General features: G+C 42.9%; 1 protein-coding gene across 3 annotated transcripts; it reads left to right on the top strand.

Annotated features, from left to right (window-relative positions):
- The first annotated feature begins 668 nt into the window (after nt 1–668).
- Nucleotides 669–15469, top strand: LOC308091168 (uncharacterized protein). Of its 3 annotated transcripts, none has more exons than XM_080436587.1 (5): nt 669–975; nt 4559–4851; nt 6918–6975; nt 7878–8929; nt 13440–15469. In XM_080436587.1, exons 3-5 carry the CDS (start codon nt 6969–6971, stop codon nt 13770–13772), a joined length of 1392 nt encoding a protein of 463 aa, XP_080292713.1. In that variant the 5' UTR covers nt 669–975; nt 4559–4851; nt 6918–6968; the 3' UTR covers nt 13773–15469. The 3 variants fall into 3 exon arrangements, 2 of the variants coding, with proteins under 2 accessions (XP_080292713.1, XP_080292714.1); XM_080436588.1 differs by lacking the exon at nt 669–975 and adding an exon at nt 1329–1421; XR_013933675.1 differs by lacking the exon at nt 13440–15469 and having other exon boundaries at nt 6918–7063; nt 7878–8016.
- Nucleotides 15470–15934: the final 465 nt, after the last annotated feature.

The following is a 15934-nucleotide window of genomic DNA, read 5'->3' as shown; positions in this document are numbered from 1 at the left end:
GTACAGCTGTCAAGTAATTGTAGTGGCCTCTGATATGTTGTGGAATTGATGGGGAATCCAAGCTAATAGAAACTGCAGATTTTCTATTCATGGAAAGTTAGCATGATGAAATAGAAGCCATCGTTAATAAAAATACAATGAAAATGTAGAAATCTTGCCTAAAAAACAAACAAAAAAAACCTGTCACTGGTTCTAAAGTGTCCACAGCCCTCCTATGTGAGACAGACTGAGCAGAAAGAAATGGTAAGGAGCATTAGTGAGGACCAATCACATGAATATAGTTTGAAAATGGGTATAGTCGTCCTTTTAGTACAGTACCTACTTGAGTAAATGTTCAAATGTCTGTCATATCATATGTTATGGTGATATGTTTTCCAGTTTAGGTGAGGTTAAAAATAAATTACATTTCATGATGAAATGTAGATTTATTTTTGATTTTATGATTAATACTTAAACAAAATCCATAAAACACAAAGATAAAACACATACAGTATTACAAAGAGTGACAAATCATCAATTATACAAACAAACATGTAAAAAATAAAATACAAAACCTTTTCTTTTTGCGAGCACCCACATACACAACAACCAAAAGACAGCGCCCTCTGGCGTCACGCGTTTCCACAGGGTCACTGATCTCGGCGTCACACGTTATTTATGAATCCCAGTCCAGCAGTCGAGGCTTTTTTACATTTCTTTATTTTTTTATTTTTTAAATGGACGACATTGGGCTTTGATTTTTGTTTTTTGGGGAATCGAATCCGGGAGGCTTTTCCCCTCCAACAGGGATCTGATCCATCAGGCTGTTTGGATGTGAGGATCTAGTGATCTAGTGGATCTAGTGTGCAGGGATCCAAATGTTGTATTTTTAAATAGTAGGTCAGACGCACATAGTGTACCAGTCTAGCTCTGCACAGCATCCATCCCCCCAGTATCTACTTACTGGGTGATATATCCCAGTATACACACTGGAAGGTAAGGATCTGTGTTTATTATTATGATCAACTGGAAGAATTATTTAATAATGATCATACAAATTAATGCTGATTATTATTGGTATTAAAACGTGTCCGTTATATTTTAACACAATAATGTGAGGTTAAAAATACCCTGCATGGATATTTATAAATATATCCAATATTTTCCCCATAAATATTATGGAAAAATATGTTTTTATAAACATATATGTATTATATATATATTATTTTGTTCTGCCTTTTAACAATGTGATTATTATTACAGCTGAACGCATCCATGCATGGTGTCCACACACACACACACACACACACACACACACACACACACACACACACACACACAGAGCATGTTAGCTAATAGCATGTTTAGCATCGTCGTTATTTAATCCTGCTGTTTTACCAACAGCTGCTGCCGAGAGCTAATCAATGATACACAAACATGTGGTATTATTATTATTATGGCTATTTAAAAAAATATTGTCTTAGTTTCGACACGTATTCGCTCTTTCATATTTTTGTACGCGTTTGCTTTTTGTCCTTCTTTAAAAAATATCAATATCGCAGCCTAGCCGACGTTAGCCAGCTTAGCTAGCCAGCTAACCTGCTAGCTTACCTTAGCAGCTAGCTTAGCTAGCTAAGCTGCTAGCTTAACCTGCTAGCTGGCATAGCTAGCTAAGCTAAGCTGCTAGCTATGGCAGGTTAGCCTAGTTGTTAACCTCGTCTTCATGGTTCTATTTATTGTGATGTTTATTATGGGAGAGGGGGGGGGGTGTAAACATTGGGAGATACATTTTGTTTTTTGGTTGTAATAACGGGCAACGGAGGATTAAATACGTGTGTTTTAGGCTCTGACTGGATTGATTGATTTATTTTAATCAATCATTATTATTAATCAATCATTATTCTGTGGTGAAAAAAATACTCAAATTCTTTACTTTAGTAAAAGTGTCAATACTGCAATATAGAAATACCCTGTTGCAAGTAAAAGTCCAGAATTAAAAATTTACTTGAGTAAAAGTACAAAAGTATTGGCATCAAAATGTACTTAAAGTTACAAAAGTAAAAGTACTAAGATATTAGAACAATAGCAGATCTACAAGCTCACAACGCGTCGCATTGTGAGCTTGTAGATCAGCTATTTTCAAATAGCCTATGTATAAAATAGGGCTGAAGTGGTTAATGTATGTTTCATTATATCATAATTTATGTCTGAAAAGTAACTAGTAACTAAAGTTTTAAAATGATTGTAGTGGAGTAAAAGTACAATATTTGCCTCTGAGATGTAGTGGAGTAGAAGTAAAACAATTGGAAATACTCAATTAAAGTACAAACACCTCAAATTTGTACTTAAGTAAATGTACTTAGTTACTTTCCACCACTGTTATTTAATACTATTATTTCTTTGTAGCAGGTTAGCTTATGTGACTGTATTGAAGAGAGCTATCTATGTAGTCTGGCGTGTTAGGGCCTTATTTTATTTTAAGGTATTATTATTGTATTATTAGTATTAAACTTAATCTGTTTCACCACAGCGTTTGAGGTGGTTGTAAAAAAAAAGTTGGTTAGTATTGTATCAGTCACCATTGGAAATGGAAACCAATGGACACATTAGCTTCAAGCTAACTGCAACAAGTGATGGCTGCTTGTTCTGCACTGTGGTTTGTATATAGTAGAATTTAGGATTAAACCTTTTTATTTTATTTCAAAGACCACCAGAACTCCATTTGTACACTCAGAAATACAGAACCACAAGGGTCCATTTGGTAACATTTACGTGTGTACACTCTCAGGGTTACATACCTGTAAGGGTCCATTTGGAAGCCCCTCAAGGAACCATGAAAGTCCCTGGACCCTTGTGTATAATTCTCACACAAATGTTTTAATGCAAAAAGTCAAGAACATTTCAGGCACTATTGTACTCTTAAAGTGGAATACTACTCATTTTCAACATTGAACCATGTCATAATATACCTTAAAGTCCCCCCCTTCTATTTCGCCTAGAACTGGAGAATTTGTTGTTGGGGTCATGTGATCAGTGACATACGGAAGGTGTACTCTTTGGCCCGCCCTCTAGGCTGCCTCATTCACTATAATGGTGAATTTCACTTCCAGCTGAAACAGTGCGACTTGAATATAAAGTTAATACTTTTTAAAGCATTTTCAGCCAATTGATTTCTATTACCTACAAGTACAATGTCTTGTGAAATGTGACATATAACCACATGCCATTATAAACTACTACAAGCTTCAGCTGGAAGTGAGATTCCCCATTCTAGTGAATGAGGCAGCCTAGAGGGCGGGCCAAAGAGTACACCTTCCGTATGTCACTGATCACATGACCCTCTAGGCAACATAGAAGGGGGGGGGGGGCTTTTTTTCTTATTTCCACACAACTAATGTATATTATGACATGGTTCAATGTTGAAAATGAGTGGTATGCCCCTTTTAAAGCGATTGAAATGTACAGTAGATTAAAACAATAATAACCAATGTTTGTGTGCAATGAAAGACAAGATGGTTGTCATGGTACAGACAGAGTTCACCAGACCAGTGCTTCTCAAAGTGGGGTAACCACCCTTGAGGGGTCCCTCAGTACACTTTAACCCCTACATCAGTGATTCTTAATTGGGGTCCAGGGACCCTCTGGGTTCCTTGAGGGGGGGTTCCAAATGGACCCTTACAGGTCTGTAGCTCTGGGAGAGACTTTAGTGGACTATGATTTATTTGTGGCCATGATCACGTGGTTATGTTTTTTTTACCTCCTCCATAGGAAAGCACTTTGGGTCAACTTAAATAAAGATCACTTGACTAAAATAACTGATCTGTAAGCTGATGACGCGTTGCACCACGGCACATCGTTAGCTTGTAGATCAGTCATTTTAGGCAAGCGGTACACCCTCATGGGATGGAGTGTAAATTAAAGCACTGTTCATGGCAAGGTTCAAGTAGGGCTGTCACGATTACACATTTAAGTTGACGATTAATTGTAACTCAAATAATTGAATTGTGTGTTTTGGCATTGCACATTGGAACATATCAATACAAAATACATTTCTGTTTGCCTTGTAGGCTTCGTAATCAAAAATGGCACAGGCCACATTATGACAAATAACTAAAAATAAATAAATACAAATATTGACATATTTAATCATTTTATACATTTGAAAATAGCAGAAATAGCGGATCTACAAGCTTACGTGTCACAAAGTGACGCGTTGTAAGCTTGTAGATCGGCTATTTCTGCTATCTTTTTATATTTGAAAATGTGTGAACATTTTTCAACATGGAAACGATAATGACGATTATGCAAAAATAATTGTGATTATCTCAAATAATTGCGATTACACGATTATGTAATAATTGTGACATACCAAGGTTTTTTTTTTTTTTTTTTTTGTAAATCTACAAGCTCACAATGTGTCGCGATGTTGTAATTTTCCAAATAGCCTAGGTATATAGGGGTAAAGTGTTTAAAGTGGTTTTGATGCTTTATTAAACTAATTTAGGGGATGGAACCCCGGACCCCACTCTGAGAACCATAGTGTACTAATTAATCTCAACTGTTCTTCCTGTCTCCTCAGGTGCGCTAGTTGCCGGGGGCGACGCCATCTAAGTATGTCCTTGTAAGGCGTGGGCGGGGCTACCTAGCCCTGAGGAGGAGGAGCCAAAATCTTAGCCCCTCCTCCCTCCCGCTCTCCCACCCGCCCCACACCACCAATCGCACGGACCGTGGTAGAGGAGGACACGCCTCTCTCGACCCCTCCCTCCCTCCACGGTGTGACATCATCATGCCGTGGTCTCCTGATTGGTGGACTGTCCTCTGACCAGAGAGACTCTGGACGCACACGCCCCGCCCCCGGGGGACAGTCACCTGGTAAGTCCCCCGCTTAACACATTCACCGCCAGGTACTATGCATCCGCTTTATCCTGCTGGCGGCAGCGTTTTTTTTACCTGTTTTGACGATCAATGGAGCGCAGTAGAAGCCACAATGTGCACGCGGATGTAACCAACAACGTCCGCGGGAAGCGCAGAGAAAGGGATTTTTCATAACTACCCCCGGTTTGCAAGTTATTGGCCGTTGAATATAGCATGTCTCGTCAAAAATGCAGAGGAAATCCAGGGAGGCCATCACGTGATCTCCTGCTTCAATGTGTGACTGAGGGTTAAATGGTGACTCATATGTTAGCGAAGAGCGCCATCTAGCGTAAACACTGAAAACACCAACAACATGTCAAACACATCATTGGCGGTGTGGGTTTGGAAAAAAACACATCAAACGTCATTGGCAGTGAATGATGAAGTGAAGTGAACGGTCCCATTCCTTAACGGTTCCCGTTAACCATTCCTATTTTTGTAAAATCTACATAGAACCCGGCGAACACAGAACGGGGAACATAGAACCCGGGGAACATAGAACCCGGGGGAACATAGAACTATCTATATTATTACATAGAACCCGGCGAACACAGAACGGGGTACATAGAACCCGGGGAACATAGAACCCGGGGGAACATAGAACCTGGGGGAACATAGAGCCCGGGGGAACATAGAACTCTGGGAACATTGAATTCTGGGAACATAGGCCCCGTGGGGAGAGCGCTCGGTGTGCAGTGGTAAAGTCCCTGGCCACCACCACGGAGGTTGTGGGTTCGAATCCACCGTGGTGCAACCGGCTTTGACAGGCGTCCTTGCGAACACAATTGGCCCGTGTTCGGGCCAATTGTGTCCTCTGGGAACTGTGAACTCTGGGAACATAGAACCTGGGGGAACGTAGAACCCTAATTATAACAATAATTGGCAAAACACTATGATTTTAACGATAATTAACGTAAAAGTCATGGTATTTTCTTTTGCTTAGTTGTCATTGTGATAGCATTAATAATAAAGGACAATACGTTAGGTACATTGATCCAAGCCGGAACACAGTGGAATGATTGATCATTTAAATAAACACGCTCTGAAAATGCACGCGGCCCACCCACCTGACCACTTAACATGGTCAGATGGGTGGGCCGCGAACGCTTCAGAGATCTTTTGAAGTGGAACCAGTGCTCTAGGTGCTACTGGAGGAGGGTGCACGTGCGTGCGCACGCCAGGGCTGCACAATATGGACAAAATGTCAATAATTTGATGACCGGCAGCGGTTCCGGTAGGAGACACAAAGCGTCTCCTTTGTGTCTCCTACCAGAACCACTGCCTACCAGTCCGCTGGTCATCAAATTATTAGCTTAGGAATGCGACAAAAACAAAAAAAATATCCATGAATTCAAGTCTCCATGGGGTGACTAGTCGATAGAAAAAAATATTTGTTTTGTGTGAGCTATCCCTTTAATCTTTAAAGGACGACTTCACCGATTTTCAACCTATCTTCAAATAATTGGTCCTCACTAATACTCATGATAAAATGGTAAAAACATTTTCTACTCGGTCTGTGTCTCAGAGGAGGGCTGTGGACAGTTCAGAGTCCCGTCTACCAGTGACATCATCAATGGGGAATCCAAGCTAATAGAAACTTCAGGCTTTCTATTCCTGGAAAGTTGCAATGCAATAAAAGAAGCCATTGTTCTCGTGTTAATAAAAATCTAAATAAAAAATGTGAAATCTTGTTGGAAAAAAAATCATGCCTGGGTTTCTGGACTGTCCACAGCCCTCCTATGAGACACAGACCAAGTAGAAAAAAATTGTACCATTTTATCATGAGTATTAGTGAGGACCAATTATATGAAGATAGGTTGAAAATCGGTGAAGTCGTCCTTTAATACATTATACAATATGACTTCACATATGGGTTCACACATATTTTATGTTTTAAGTGTAGCAACAGTGAAAAGTAAACGCTTTGTGAACAAAGCCGATCACAGTCATCAACTCTTTCTCTGTGTGTGTGTGTGTGTGTGTGTGTGTGTGTTTGTTTGTGTGTGTGTGCGTGCGCGTGTCAGTCCCAGCTGGATCCTAGAGACTTAGCTGAGCGGTGGCCTCCTGATGGGTTGATGCCCGGTGAGTCCTTCATCATCATCATCACCATCATCATCATCATCAGACTCATCTCCATCAGTCAGCAGATCAATAAATCACACGTGGACAGGTGGTACAAACCTCTAATGTTCTCTAGAGCGCTACCTACCTACATATCGGTTTTGACCATATTTGGGCCATCATTTGACTCATTATTACGACATTGTTATCGGCAATTATGCCTCTTATCTTATGTGTCCTGATTGTGTCTTTCAATCAACAATTTTGTTTATTTTTGATCAATGACACTCGACAGTATGCTTGAGGAAGTAATAACGTTTTTCTCTTCTAGGGCTGGTAAATTAATATTCGATATTTGAATATTCCTTGAATATAGGGAAAATATGTATATTCGATATATGACATTTTTTCTTTTTTATCATATAAAAAAAACATAATACATTTTTGTTATGTTTATCTGACGGGGATAATACAAAAAACAATTTATCAAGTTATAAAAACAAACAAAATATATGTTTTATTGGATCTGAGCACTTGATACATTGTTTTTTGTATTGTCACTGTCAAATAAACATAATACAATTAAAAACAAATGGTGACATTTCATGTGTCTGTGATTGTTTTATTGTCAAGTGACTTTTGGAGACTGCTCGTGGCAATTTGCATGCAAGTATTTTTGCCAAATTTCATCCTTGTATCACAACCTGAAAGATTACATCACTAACTGCTCCGCTAAGGTGGTGACCACCTTGAAAAAAAGTGTCACCATCTTGGATTTTGAATTGGCCAGCGGCCCAGCGCCTTTTTCCATAAGAGTGGCCCTTAGAGAGTATTTGTGCCAAATTTCATGCTTGCATCACAAAGTGAACGATTCTTTTGAAATGTGCCATTAATCTGCTGTACTACTCCTCTCTCCTCCTCAGACAGTGGATACTACCAGCTGTGTTCTCCTTCCTCCAAGCTCCTGAGTTCCTCCTTCCCGCCGGGGCCCCTCCCCCCTCCGGACTCCGCCCACCACCACCTCCTCCTCCTCCAGGAGGGGGTGGGGCCGGTAGACCCCCTGGATCTCCCCCCTCCCTCCTCTTCTTCCACGGCACCTCCTCTTCCTCACCACCACCACCACCACCTCCCGGCCCCTCCCCCCTCCTCCTCTCAGGCCCCGCCCCCTGGCCCCGCCCCACCCCCTCCCCCTCCCCCTCCTAAGCGTCACTGTCGCTCGCTGTCCGTTCCGGAGGATCTGTCGCGCTGCCGCTACACCTGGAGACCCAGCGCCTCCCACGTCTGGACCCCCGTGGGCCCCGGAGGAGGAGGAGGATGCCGAGGAGGAGGGGGGGGTGGAGTGGCCCCGCCCCCCTCGTCGTCCCTCAACTCCTCCCTCCACTCCTCCTCTAGCCCCACCTTCTTCAGTTTGGCCCTGTCGCCCGACTCGCCCCTCCCCTGGAGCCTGCCCTGGGAGGACGGCCCCCTCCTGGGAGGGGGAGGGGCTGGAGCCTCCTGCTGCTGCTTCTTCCCCTCCCCCTCCTCGTGCTCGTCCTCGCCCTCGCCGCTGCACCCCCACTGTGCCCCGCCCCCCCACGGCCCGCCCCAGAGACGCTTCAGCCTATCGCCTGTGCTCATCCGGGGAGACCACGCCCCTTGCTCCTCCTTCCTGCCCCCGCCCCCTCCCCCCCCGCCTCCCCCTCACCCTCCTCCTCCTCATCATCACCTTTCGGGCCAGGCTCCGCCCCCTGCCCCTCCCCCCGGGGGCGGGGGCTGCTCCGTCTGCTCGTCGGCGGCGGCGGCGGGTGGAGGGGGCGGAGCCTCCTCGGCGTGCAGTACCCCCTCCTCCCTGCGGAGGTCGCTGCCTCCCCAGCTCCCCCGCTGTCACTCGCAGCCGTGTGACCTCCTGCTGCTCCTCAAACCCGGGTTGAAGAGGAGGCGCGACCCCGACCGACCTTTCACCCGACCTGGACTAGACTTCACCAAGATGACACAGGTACATATATTAGTAATGCTAACTAGTTTTTATTTATTTTCTTCTCAAAAGTGTGTGGGGGGGCAGCTTAGCCCCCGAGCCCCCCCACTCTATGAGTCAGGCGCCTATGGGCTCAGGGTAGAAGACAGGGTTAAGCAAATATCAATGGGATCGGTATCCATGATACTTAGAGGGTCAGTGCTCTCATACCTGTCTGCCTACCTGCCTACGATCTGGTAAACCCCAAATTTTGCATACATGTGGGCAAGAATTCATACTACTAGTGTATTCTGCCATGTAGAATGCCCTTACATCATCCATTAAAGGATGTGAATCACTGGCTTCTATCTAAACCGGCCTGAAAAAGCATCTGTCAGAAAACTACCAAGTGGAAATAGATTAAATCCCATTGAAATGTGGGGTCATACACAGCCGCCCTGTTTCTTACGTACAGTTGCAGTCAAATTGTTAATGCTTAAGAGGTGTATTGGCAAAATTCACAAACCGTAAGCTATTTGCAATAAACCACTCAAAGAAGGACAATTTAAATAGCTCAACACAACTAATATTACAAGTGGTTAATCCAGATTCCTTCCGTTCATGACAAGTGTCATTATAGAGCACCCTTTTGCTGGTATGACCTGCTGCAGGTAAATAGAACCAAGACCATCTGTCTAAACAGCATGCTACCTAAATTACATTTTAACCTTTGCATAAGACTGCATGGACGTCAAGGCTAGGTCAAGTGCTACAGGCTGAGGTGGAGCAGGAAGAGGCGAGTCTTCAGATTATTCCAACCGTATCAATAGAAACATTCAGTACCTTTTTACTATTGTTTTGTTTCCTTTACCACGTTGCACAAAGCAGCAGGTGTGCTTGAGACAGGAGATGGAATAGTTTTGAGACTGCAGTAGCCATTGAAAGTGGTACTGTGCAATTTGGAGAAACCACTTGTAATATTAGTTGTGTTGGGCTGTTTAAATTGTTCTTGTTGGATTGGGCCGAAGTATGAATTGGGCCGTGTTCTCGTGCTCTCCTGGGTCAATGGGTCTCCTGTGAAACGGCTCCCACTAGGGTAACATCCCTCTATGGGTCACAAAGGTTTCAGTAACGTCCTATAGGCTCCACCGTGCACCGCATAGAGTTAGGTACACCGTCGGTCGGCTCGCTGGAATGTGTTTTGTTTCGTTTTTACAGCCACTGTATTAGTGGTGCACGATAAGTATCGGCCCGATAATTATCGGTCCGATATCAGGAATTATGACGTCATCCCGATAGACCCGATAAAATTATTTATCCCGATAATTTACCCCGATAATATATAATATTTGTCAGCTGTGATCTGCGTGGACTCTCTCGGTTAGACACCGTTGTGTGGAGAAGTATAACTCTCGGTTACACACCGTTGTACTGGAGAAGTATAACTCTGTTAGACACCGTTGTGTGGAGACTCTCTCACACAGCAGCAGCACAGCCCCTCCCCTCCCCACACACACAGCGACGCTACACACACAGAGAGAGAGAGAGAGAGAGAGGAGAGCTGGTTGAGACCTGGTCTCAAACGTGTTACGTCTTGGAGTTGGATAGACCACTGTCTGGAATAATAACTGATCATCATACATACAGGTCTACTACTAACCTTTGATGCTGTTGTCATCTTAAATTGACCAGCTAAAGTAACATTTTAGAAGTGTTCTCCAACTTGCTTGGAGATCAGAGTGGTGTGGTGGATGCGTTTAAGGCATGTTGCCAATCAGCTGTGTACCATTAGCAGGTTAACGATGGCTCGTTGAGGCTGTGCATTTGACCCTGATTTGACCACACAAAAGCACTAATTAATGGCAGCTGTAAGTAACCGGTTGTCTGTCGTCTGTGTCTTGTGTATGTTTAATAGCCAATTGAATGTTTTCTGTACCCTAGAGCAGTGGTTCTCAAACTTTTTCATGTCAAGGACCCCCAAATTGACACTTATTAGCCTGCGGACCCCCATTTGAAAATATAAGCCAGGGACCCCCATAAGAGAAGATTTTTTACAGCTCTAGCAGTGATTCTCAACCATTTTAATTTAGAGGACCCCCAGTTTGACATGCATTAGGGCTACAGACCCCCATTTAATGGCATTTCTATCACTTGGACCCCAATTTCTATCGTAAAATCTATGTTAATTTAACTCTGAGAGTGTACAAATGGAACCAAATGGACCCGTCAGAGTTACAGACCCATAAGGGTCCATTTGGTGCCTAATCTATCATTTAGCTGGGGACCCCCTGGAACTCCCTCAAGGACCCCTGGGGGTCCCCAGACCCCACTTTGAGAACCAAAGCCCTAGAGATATCAAGTAATTCCCTCTCCCTTATGCTAAACTTAAAGTGACTTCTAAGGTTACTTCTCCTCAAAAAGACTACTTTATTTTCCTTTCTCAATGACAAGCATATTATTATTGCATTTTGGCTATGTGCAATAACTGCAAGCCAATGTTCATAGGCATTGTCTGTATTTGTCTTCATTATTTCGTGAATTCCTATTTCTTTAGTTGCCAATAATTCAACTGTAAGCCAGTGTTTTCAGTCTTTTATTGCTACACAATAAATAGTAAAAAGAAATTCTACATTCATAAATAATACAAAATAAAATAATAATAATGATTAAATGTATTCTATTGTTCAAAGCTATGTTAAATCCACCTTTGCCCACTACTAGTATTTCTTACCATAAGGTGTGCTAATACTACAGATTCATATACATTTGAAAACATTTTTTTTAGATTTTTTAATATATGTATATATATTTGTATTATCGGGTATCGGTATCGGTCTTGAGAAGCAGGAAGTTATCGATATCGGTATCGGTTTCAAAAAACCAATATCGTGCATCCCTACACTGTATGTTTGGATAGCTTTTCTAAGATGAGTTCAACGCAGATGTTGTTGGTCACAAAGATGGATCAAGACTATCATAGATGTATTTTATCGATTATGACATCTGCATATCTTGTTGGTTCCTTCCTTTTCTTTATTTAAAGCGACTTTGGGTAAAAAAGCACTATATAAATCTGAGCTATTATTATTATATATGGAGATCCCTGATCTCATCGGTATATAATGCCCATATCACCATTTTCCTGGTCCTCACAAGACAAAATGGTTGTTTTGTGGTTGAACAAAGGTTTTTAGATATAGTTTTACAAAAAGTTTCGGGTTGGGATTAGGATTAGACATTTAGGGCCTTAGTTGAGGCCAAGTTGCTATCTTCCGACACCAGCCTTATCCCTAGAACAACCTGTGCTACCCGTTACATTATGCATAGATGTGGTTTGGGCGTTAGATTGATAAAACCAATCAGCGTGCCAGATGCCATTGCCTTTAAGACCAGGCTGCGCAAGCCGTTATCCCCAGTGCAATATTACACTCTCTCCCTCTCTTCCGATGGAAGAGGCAGTCCGACGTTGCCTTGGAATAAATGTATATTTGATACACAGACATATCACTCACACATTGCTGGTTATAGAGAACTTTAAATAACAGCAATCCTCTTGTGTTCTGGATTAATTCGACTGAATTTTCTGTGTGGTTTATAGAAAACGCAGATCAAATGACATTTTATTTGTCTTTGATAAGCCTAACTGGCAACTGCTGATAAAAACAACTTATTGACTCACGGAATTAACATTAAAACCTTTGTGGATTACAGTAAAACTCACACACATTGAGGCGTTTGGACTCTATACCCGACGTTTGCATCATAGGCTCTAGCCTTTGATTGCCTTTCAATAAAAGCATATTTGATTGACATAATGTATCACCCACATGTTACTGATCATAGATAATGCTGTATTTATTGTAATTTGTTCTTCAATTCCAGCGCAATGGATTAAAACTGAAGTGTGTGTTTGAATAGATAAATCATCTTATATAAACACAATTGACAAGGAATTGACACTGCTGATTATAGGAAAATGTGAATCACAGATATTCGTGGAGAATTAGGAGAGAGGGAGACCTCTGAATGTTGAGCGCCCGCCCTGACTCCCGACATGTCCATTGCAGGCGCTCACTACCAAACGGATTTGGCACAGCGGGTGGTTTTAGAATCCGCTATGCGCTTTCCCAAACGTATGTGGGCAAGATAGCAATTTTAGGGATAGCGCAACAACACGCCCATGGCCACACCTCCAGGCGTAAATAACGGAGTCTGCATAATGTATAGCGGGTAGCGCGGCAGTAAGATACCGTTTGGGGACAGCAGCAGCTGCCATGTGCGTAATTAGCGGGTAGCGCGTAGTGCCAAGGGATGGTGCAGGAGGGAAGATAAGGCCCCTAGAAGTTTGGTAAAGGTATCAGAGATAGTTATGCCTGATTTACACTTAGTTTAGCACTTGGTGTCGTGCACCGAAAAATAGCTGATGTACAAGCCCACAACGTTAACAATGCCAATTAAAAAGAAAATGGCAATCACTGTTTTAAATTGTTGATGTCCTGTCACAAGTATACTAATACAAACGTGTGTGTGTGTGTGTGTGTCATCCCTGCAGACTCGTAGCTTTGACCCCCAGGCAGTGGACCGTGGGGGTTGCGTTGGGGGAGGGGGGGTCAGGGACCTCTTCCTGGACTACAGGCGCTCCTGTTCCCCTGCAGACCTCCTGGGGCGCTGCTCCTCCATCGGACCCCTCAGCGAGAGCGACGAGGAGGGCGGAGGGGGGCCCGTGGAGGAGGAGGAGGACGAGGAGGGGGGAGGGGGGGAGGAGGAGGAAGAGGAGGAGGAGGAGGAAGAGGAGGGAGGGGGGGAGCCCCTCCCCCCGCAGCAGACTGCAGTGTTTGAGAGGGATTGTACAGAACTAGATCTGAACATGATAGAAGAGAACTGACCTTTTTGACCTTACACACACACGCACACACACACACACGCACGCACGCACGCACGCACACACGCACACACACACATGCACACACACACACACACACACACACACACACACACACACACACCAGGGGCTGGGCCATCAAGACATCAACACCCCAATGTGTCTTTTTGACCAAATAACCTCTGCATCGATGTCGATGTGGCGACGATAAACGGCCCGCGTTCGGAAATAACGTTCTGAGAGTGCCGGAGTCAGCGATGCAAAAGTTAATAGATTTGAGGGATTATAAAAATAAAAAAAAATCGATTAAAGTAATCGATTAGACTACTTTGATGGCGAAAGGTTGCATGAAAAAAGTGTCAAAGAATTTCATACATATTTAAAATAGCTGATCTACAAGCTCACAACGTAAGAGTAAGCGAGAGGGTCCCTGTACCTGACTTTGAGAACCACTACAGTAATATGTAGGCAATACATAATTAGAGTTTATCAAGAATTATAATGAAGGCCACAATTGTATACATGTATGTAAAAAATATGAAAAATATACATGAATGGTTAAAGGGAAGCGTTAAGGAATGGGACCGTTAAGAGGGAATCCTTTAAGGAACCGGAATGGTTCAAATCCTAAAGGATCCCGACCCTTGTGAGACACACTGACCACTCCCACTGGAGAGTCAGGTTGTCCTGAGTGTCATTACAAGATGTGATGGTTGCAACTTGACCATTTAGTTTGGTATCTAGACAGTATTCAACATGCATCTACATGTGGAAAAAGAACCCAGCTAATAATCATGTTTATACATGGAATGAATTTAATGAATTATAAAAGATGAAAAGAAGATTAAAATGAAGATGAAAAGAAGATTAAAATGTCAACGTTAGTTAAAGCGTATCTAGTCTGACTGTTGGTTAATTCACTGATATCAGAGCTCTATGACATTAAAACCAGAACACTGACATCTGAGCACATGCTCCCGGCTTATTTCCGAACGCACCCGATATCAATTCATTGATTTGTTTCCCCCCCAAAGATTTCAGAAAACAGCGACACCAGCAGATCCACGAGCGGACAACGCATCGCTTCAGCACGTGGATCTGCTGTTCTCTCTATCTTTGACATTTTGGGAAAAGTATAAAACAAGGCATAAAGCCCGGTTTATGCGTTGTGGTGCGACCGAAAAAACGCCGACGTGCAAGCTCACAGCGTGTGGCATCCATGACGCGCTGTGAGCTTGTAGGGCGGCTGTTTTCAGCGTACCACGGAGCATAACGTGATTTAAAACCCAGGAAAAGACTAAACGTATGCCATATCACAATATATCCATAACGCCCTGAGGATATCGATATAAGATGGATCTACTGCCCAGCCCTACGTTCAACCGTTCTTTTTGGGGAATAGTTTTTGTTTTGTTTTTGGATAAATTCTCTTCCTCCCCCGATCCTCCAACCCCCCTACCCCACCCCACCCCGACGCTCTAATCCAATCACCAGGCCTTTCCTAGCCGACCAGCCAATCAGGAAGGCTCTCAGGAACAACGCCTCCTCTCATTGGAGCAGGGGTGAAATTGAAGGTTGATTGACAACAGTTATGATGTGACTACTGACCAATAATAACGTTCAAAAGTGAATGATGTAACTCGACACCTCATGAGACAGCCATGTTTTAACACCTCACAGTAAACGAAGGGTTAAAGAGAGATACAGTCTATTTGGTATTATTGTTTTTATTATTATTAGTTATTATTATCGGCAAACCATTCTTTTAAAGCAGTGGTTCTCAAGCCTTTTAGGCCGAGACCCCCCAAAATATTTGAACTGGGGACCCCCCCACCCTGACAAGCACGCTTCCACAGATAAATATTGTGAAAATAGCCGATCCACAAGCTCTCAATTCCTCTCAACGCGAGCCGTTGTGAGCATGTAGATCCGCTATTTTCCACAATGTTTTATAGAATAGTTTGTTGATTACTGTTGACGCAGTAATGGTCTAATTTCTATTTATTTATTCTCATTTTAGAGGTATTAAAAAGGTCTTAAAAGTCCTTTTAATTGTCACTTTAGAAATGTGCAGATATCCTATATACACTTATTACTGTATGCTGGTTTGTTTACTGTTGAGTGAGGAAGTGTTGCACATAAAGCTAATGAGAACCACTGTTTTA

This window comes from Gymnoscopelus braueri, assembly GCF_963280865.1.
Source record: "Gymnoscopelus braueri genome assembly, chromosome: 8".
Lineage (NCBI taxonomy): Eukaryota > Metazoa > Chordata > Actinopteri > Myctophiformes > Myctophidae > Gymnoscopelus > Gymnoscopelus braueri.
Note: the sequence above shows the minus strand (reverse complement) of the source record. Positions and strands in the feature narration are given on the sequence as shown.

Bases quoted from the DNA above. Each gene is read 5' to 3' on its own strand.
- LOC308091168 (XM_080436587.1), top strand. The intron at 8,930-13,439 runs GTACATATATTA...TCATCCCTGCAG, and splicing joins ACTTCACCAAGATGACACAG to ACTCGTAGCTTTGACCCCCA.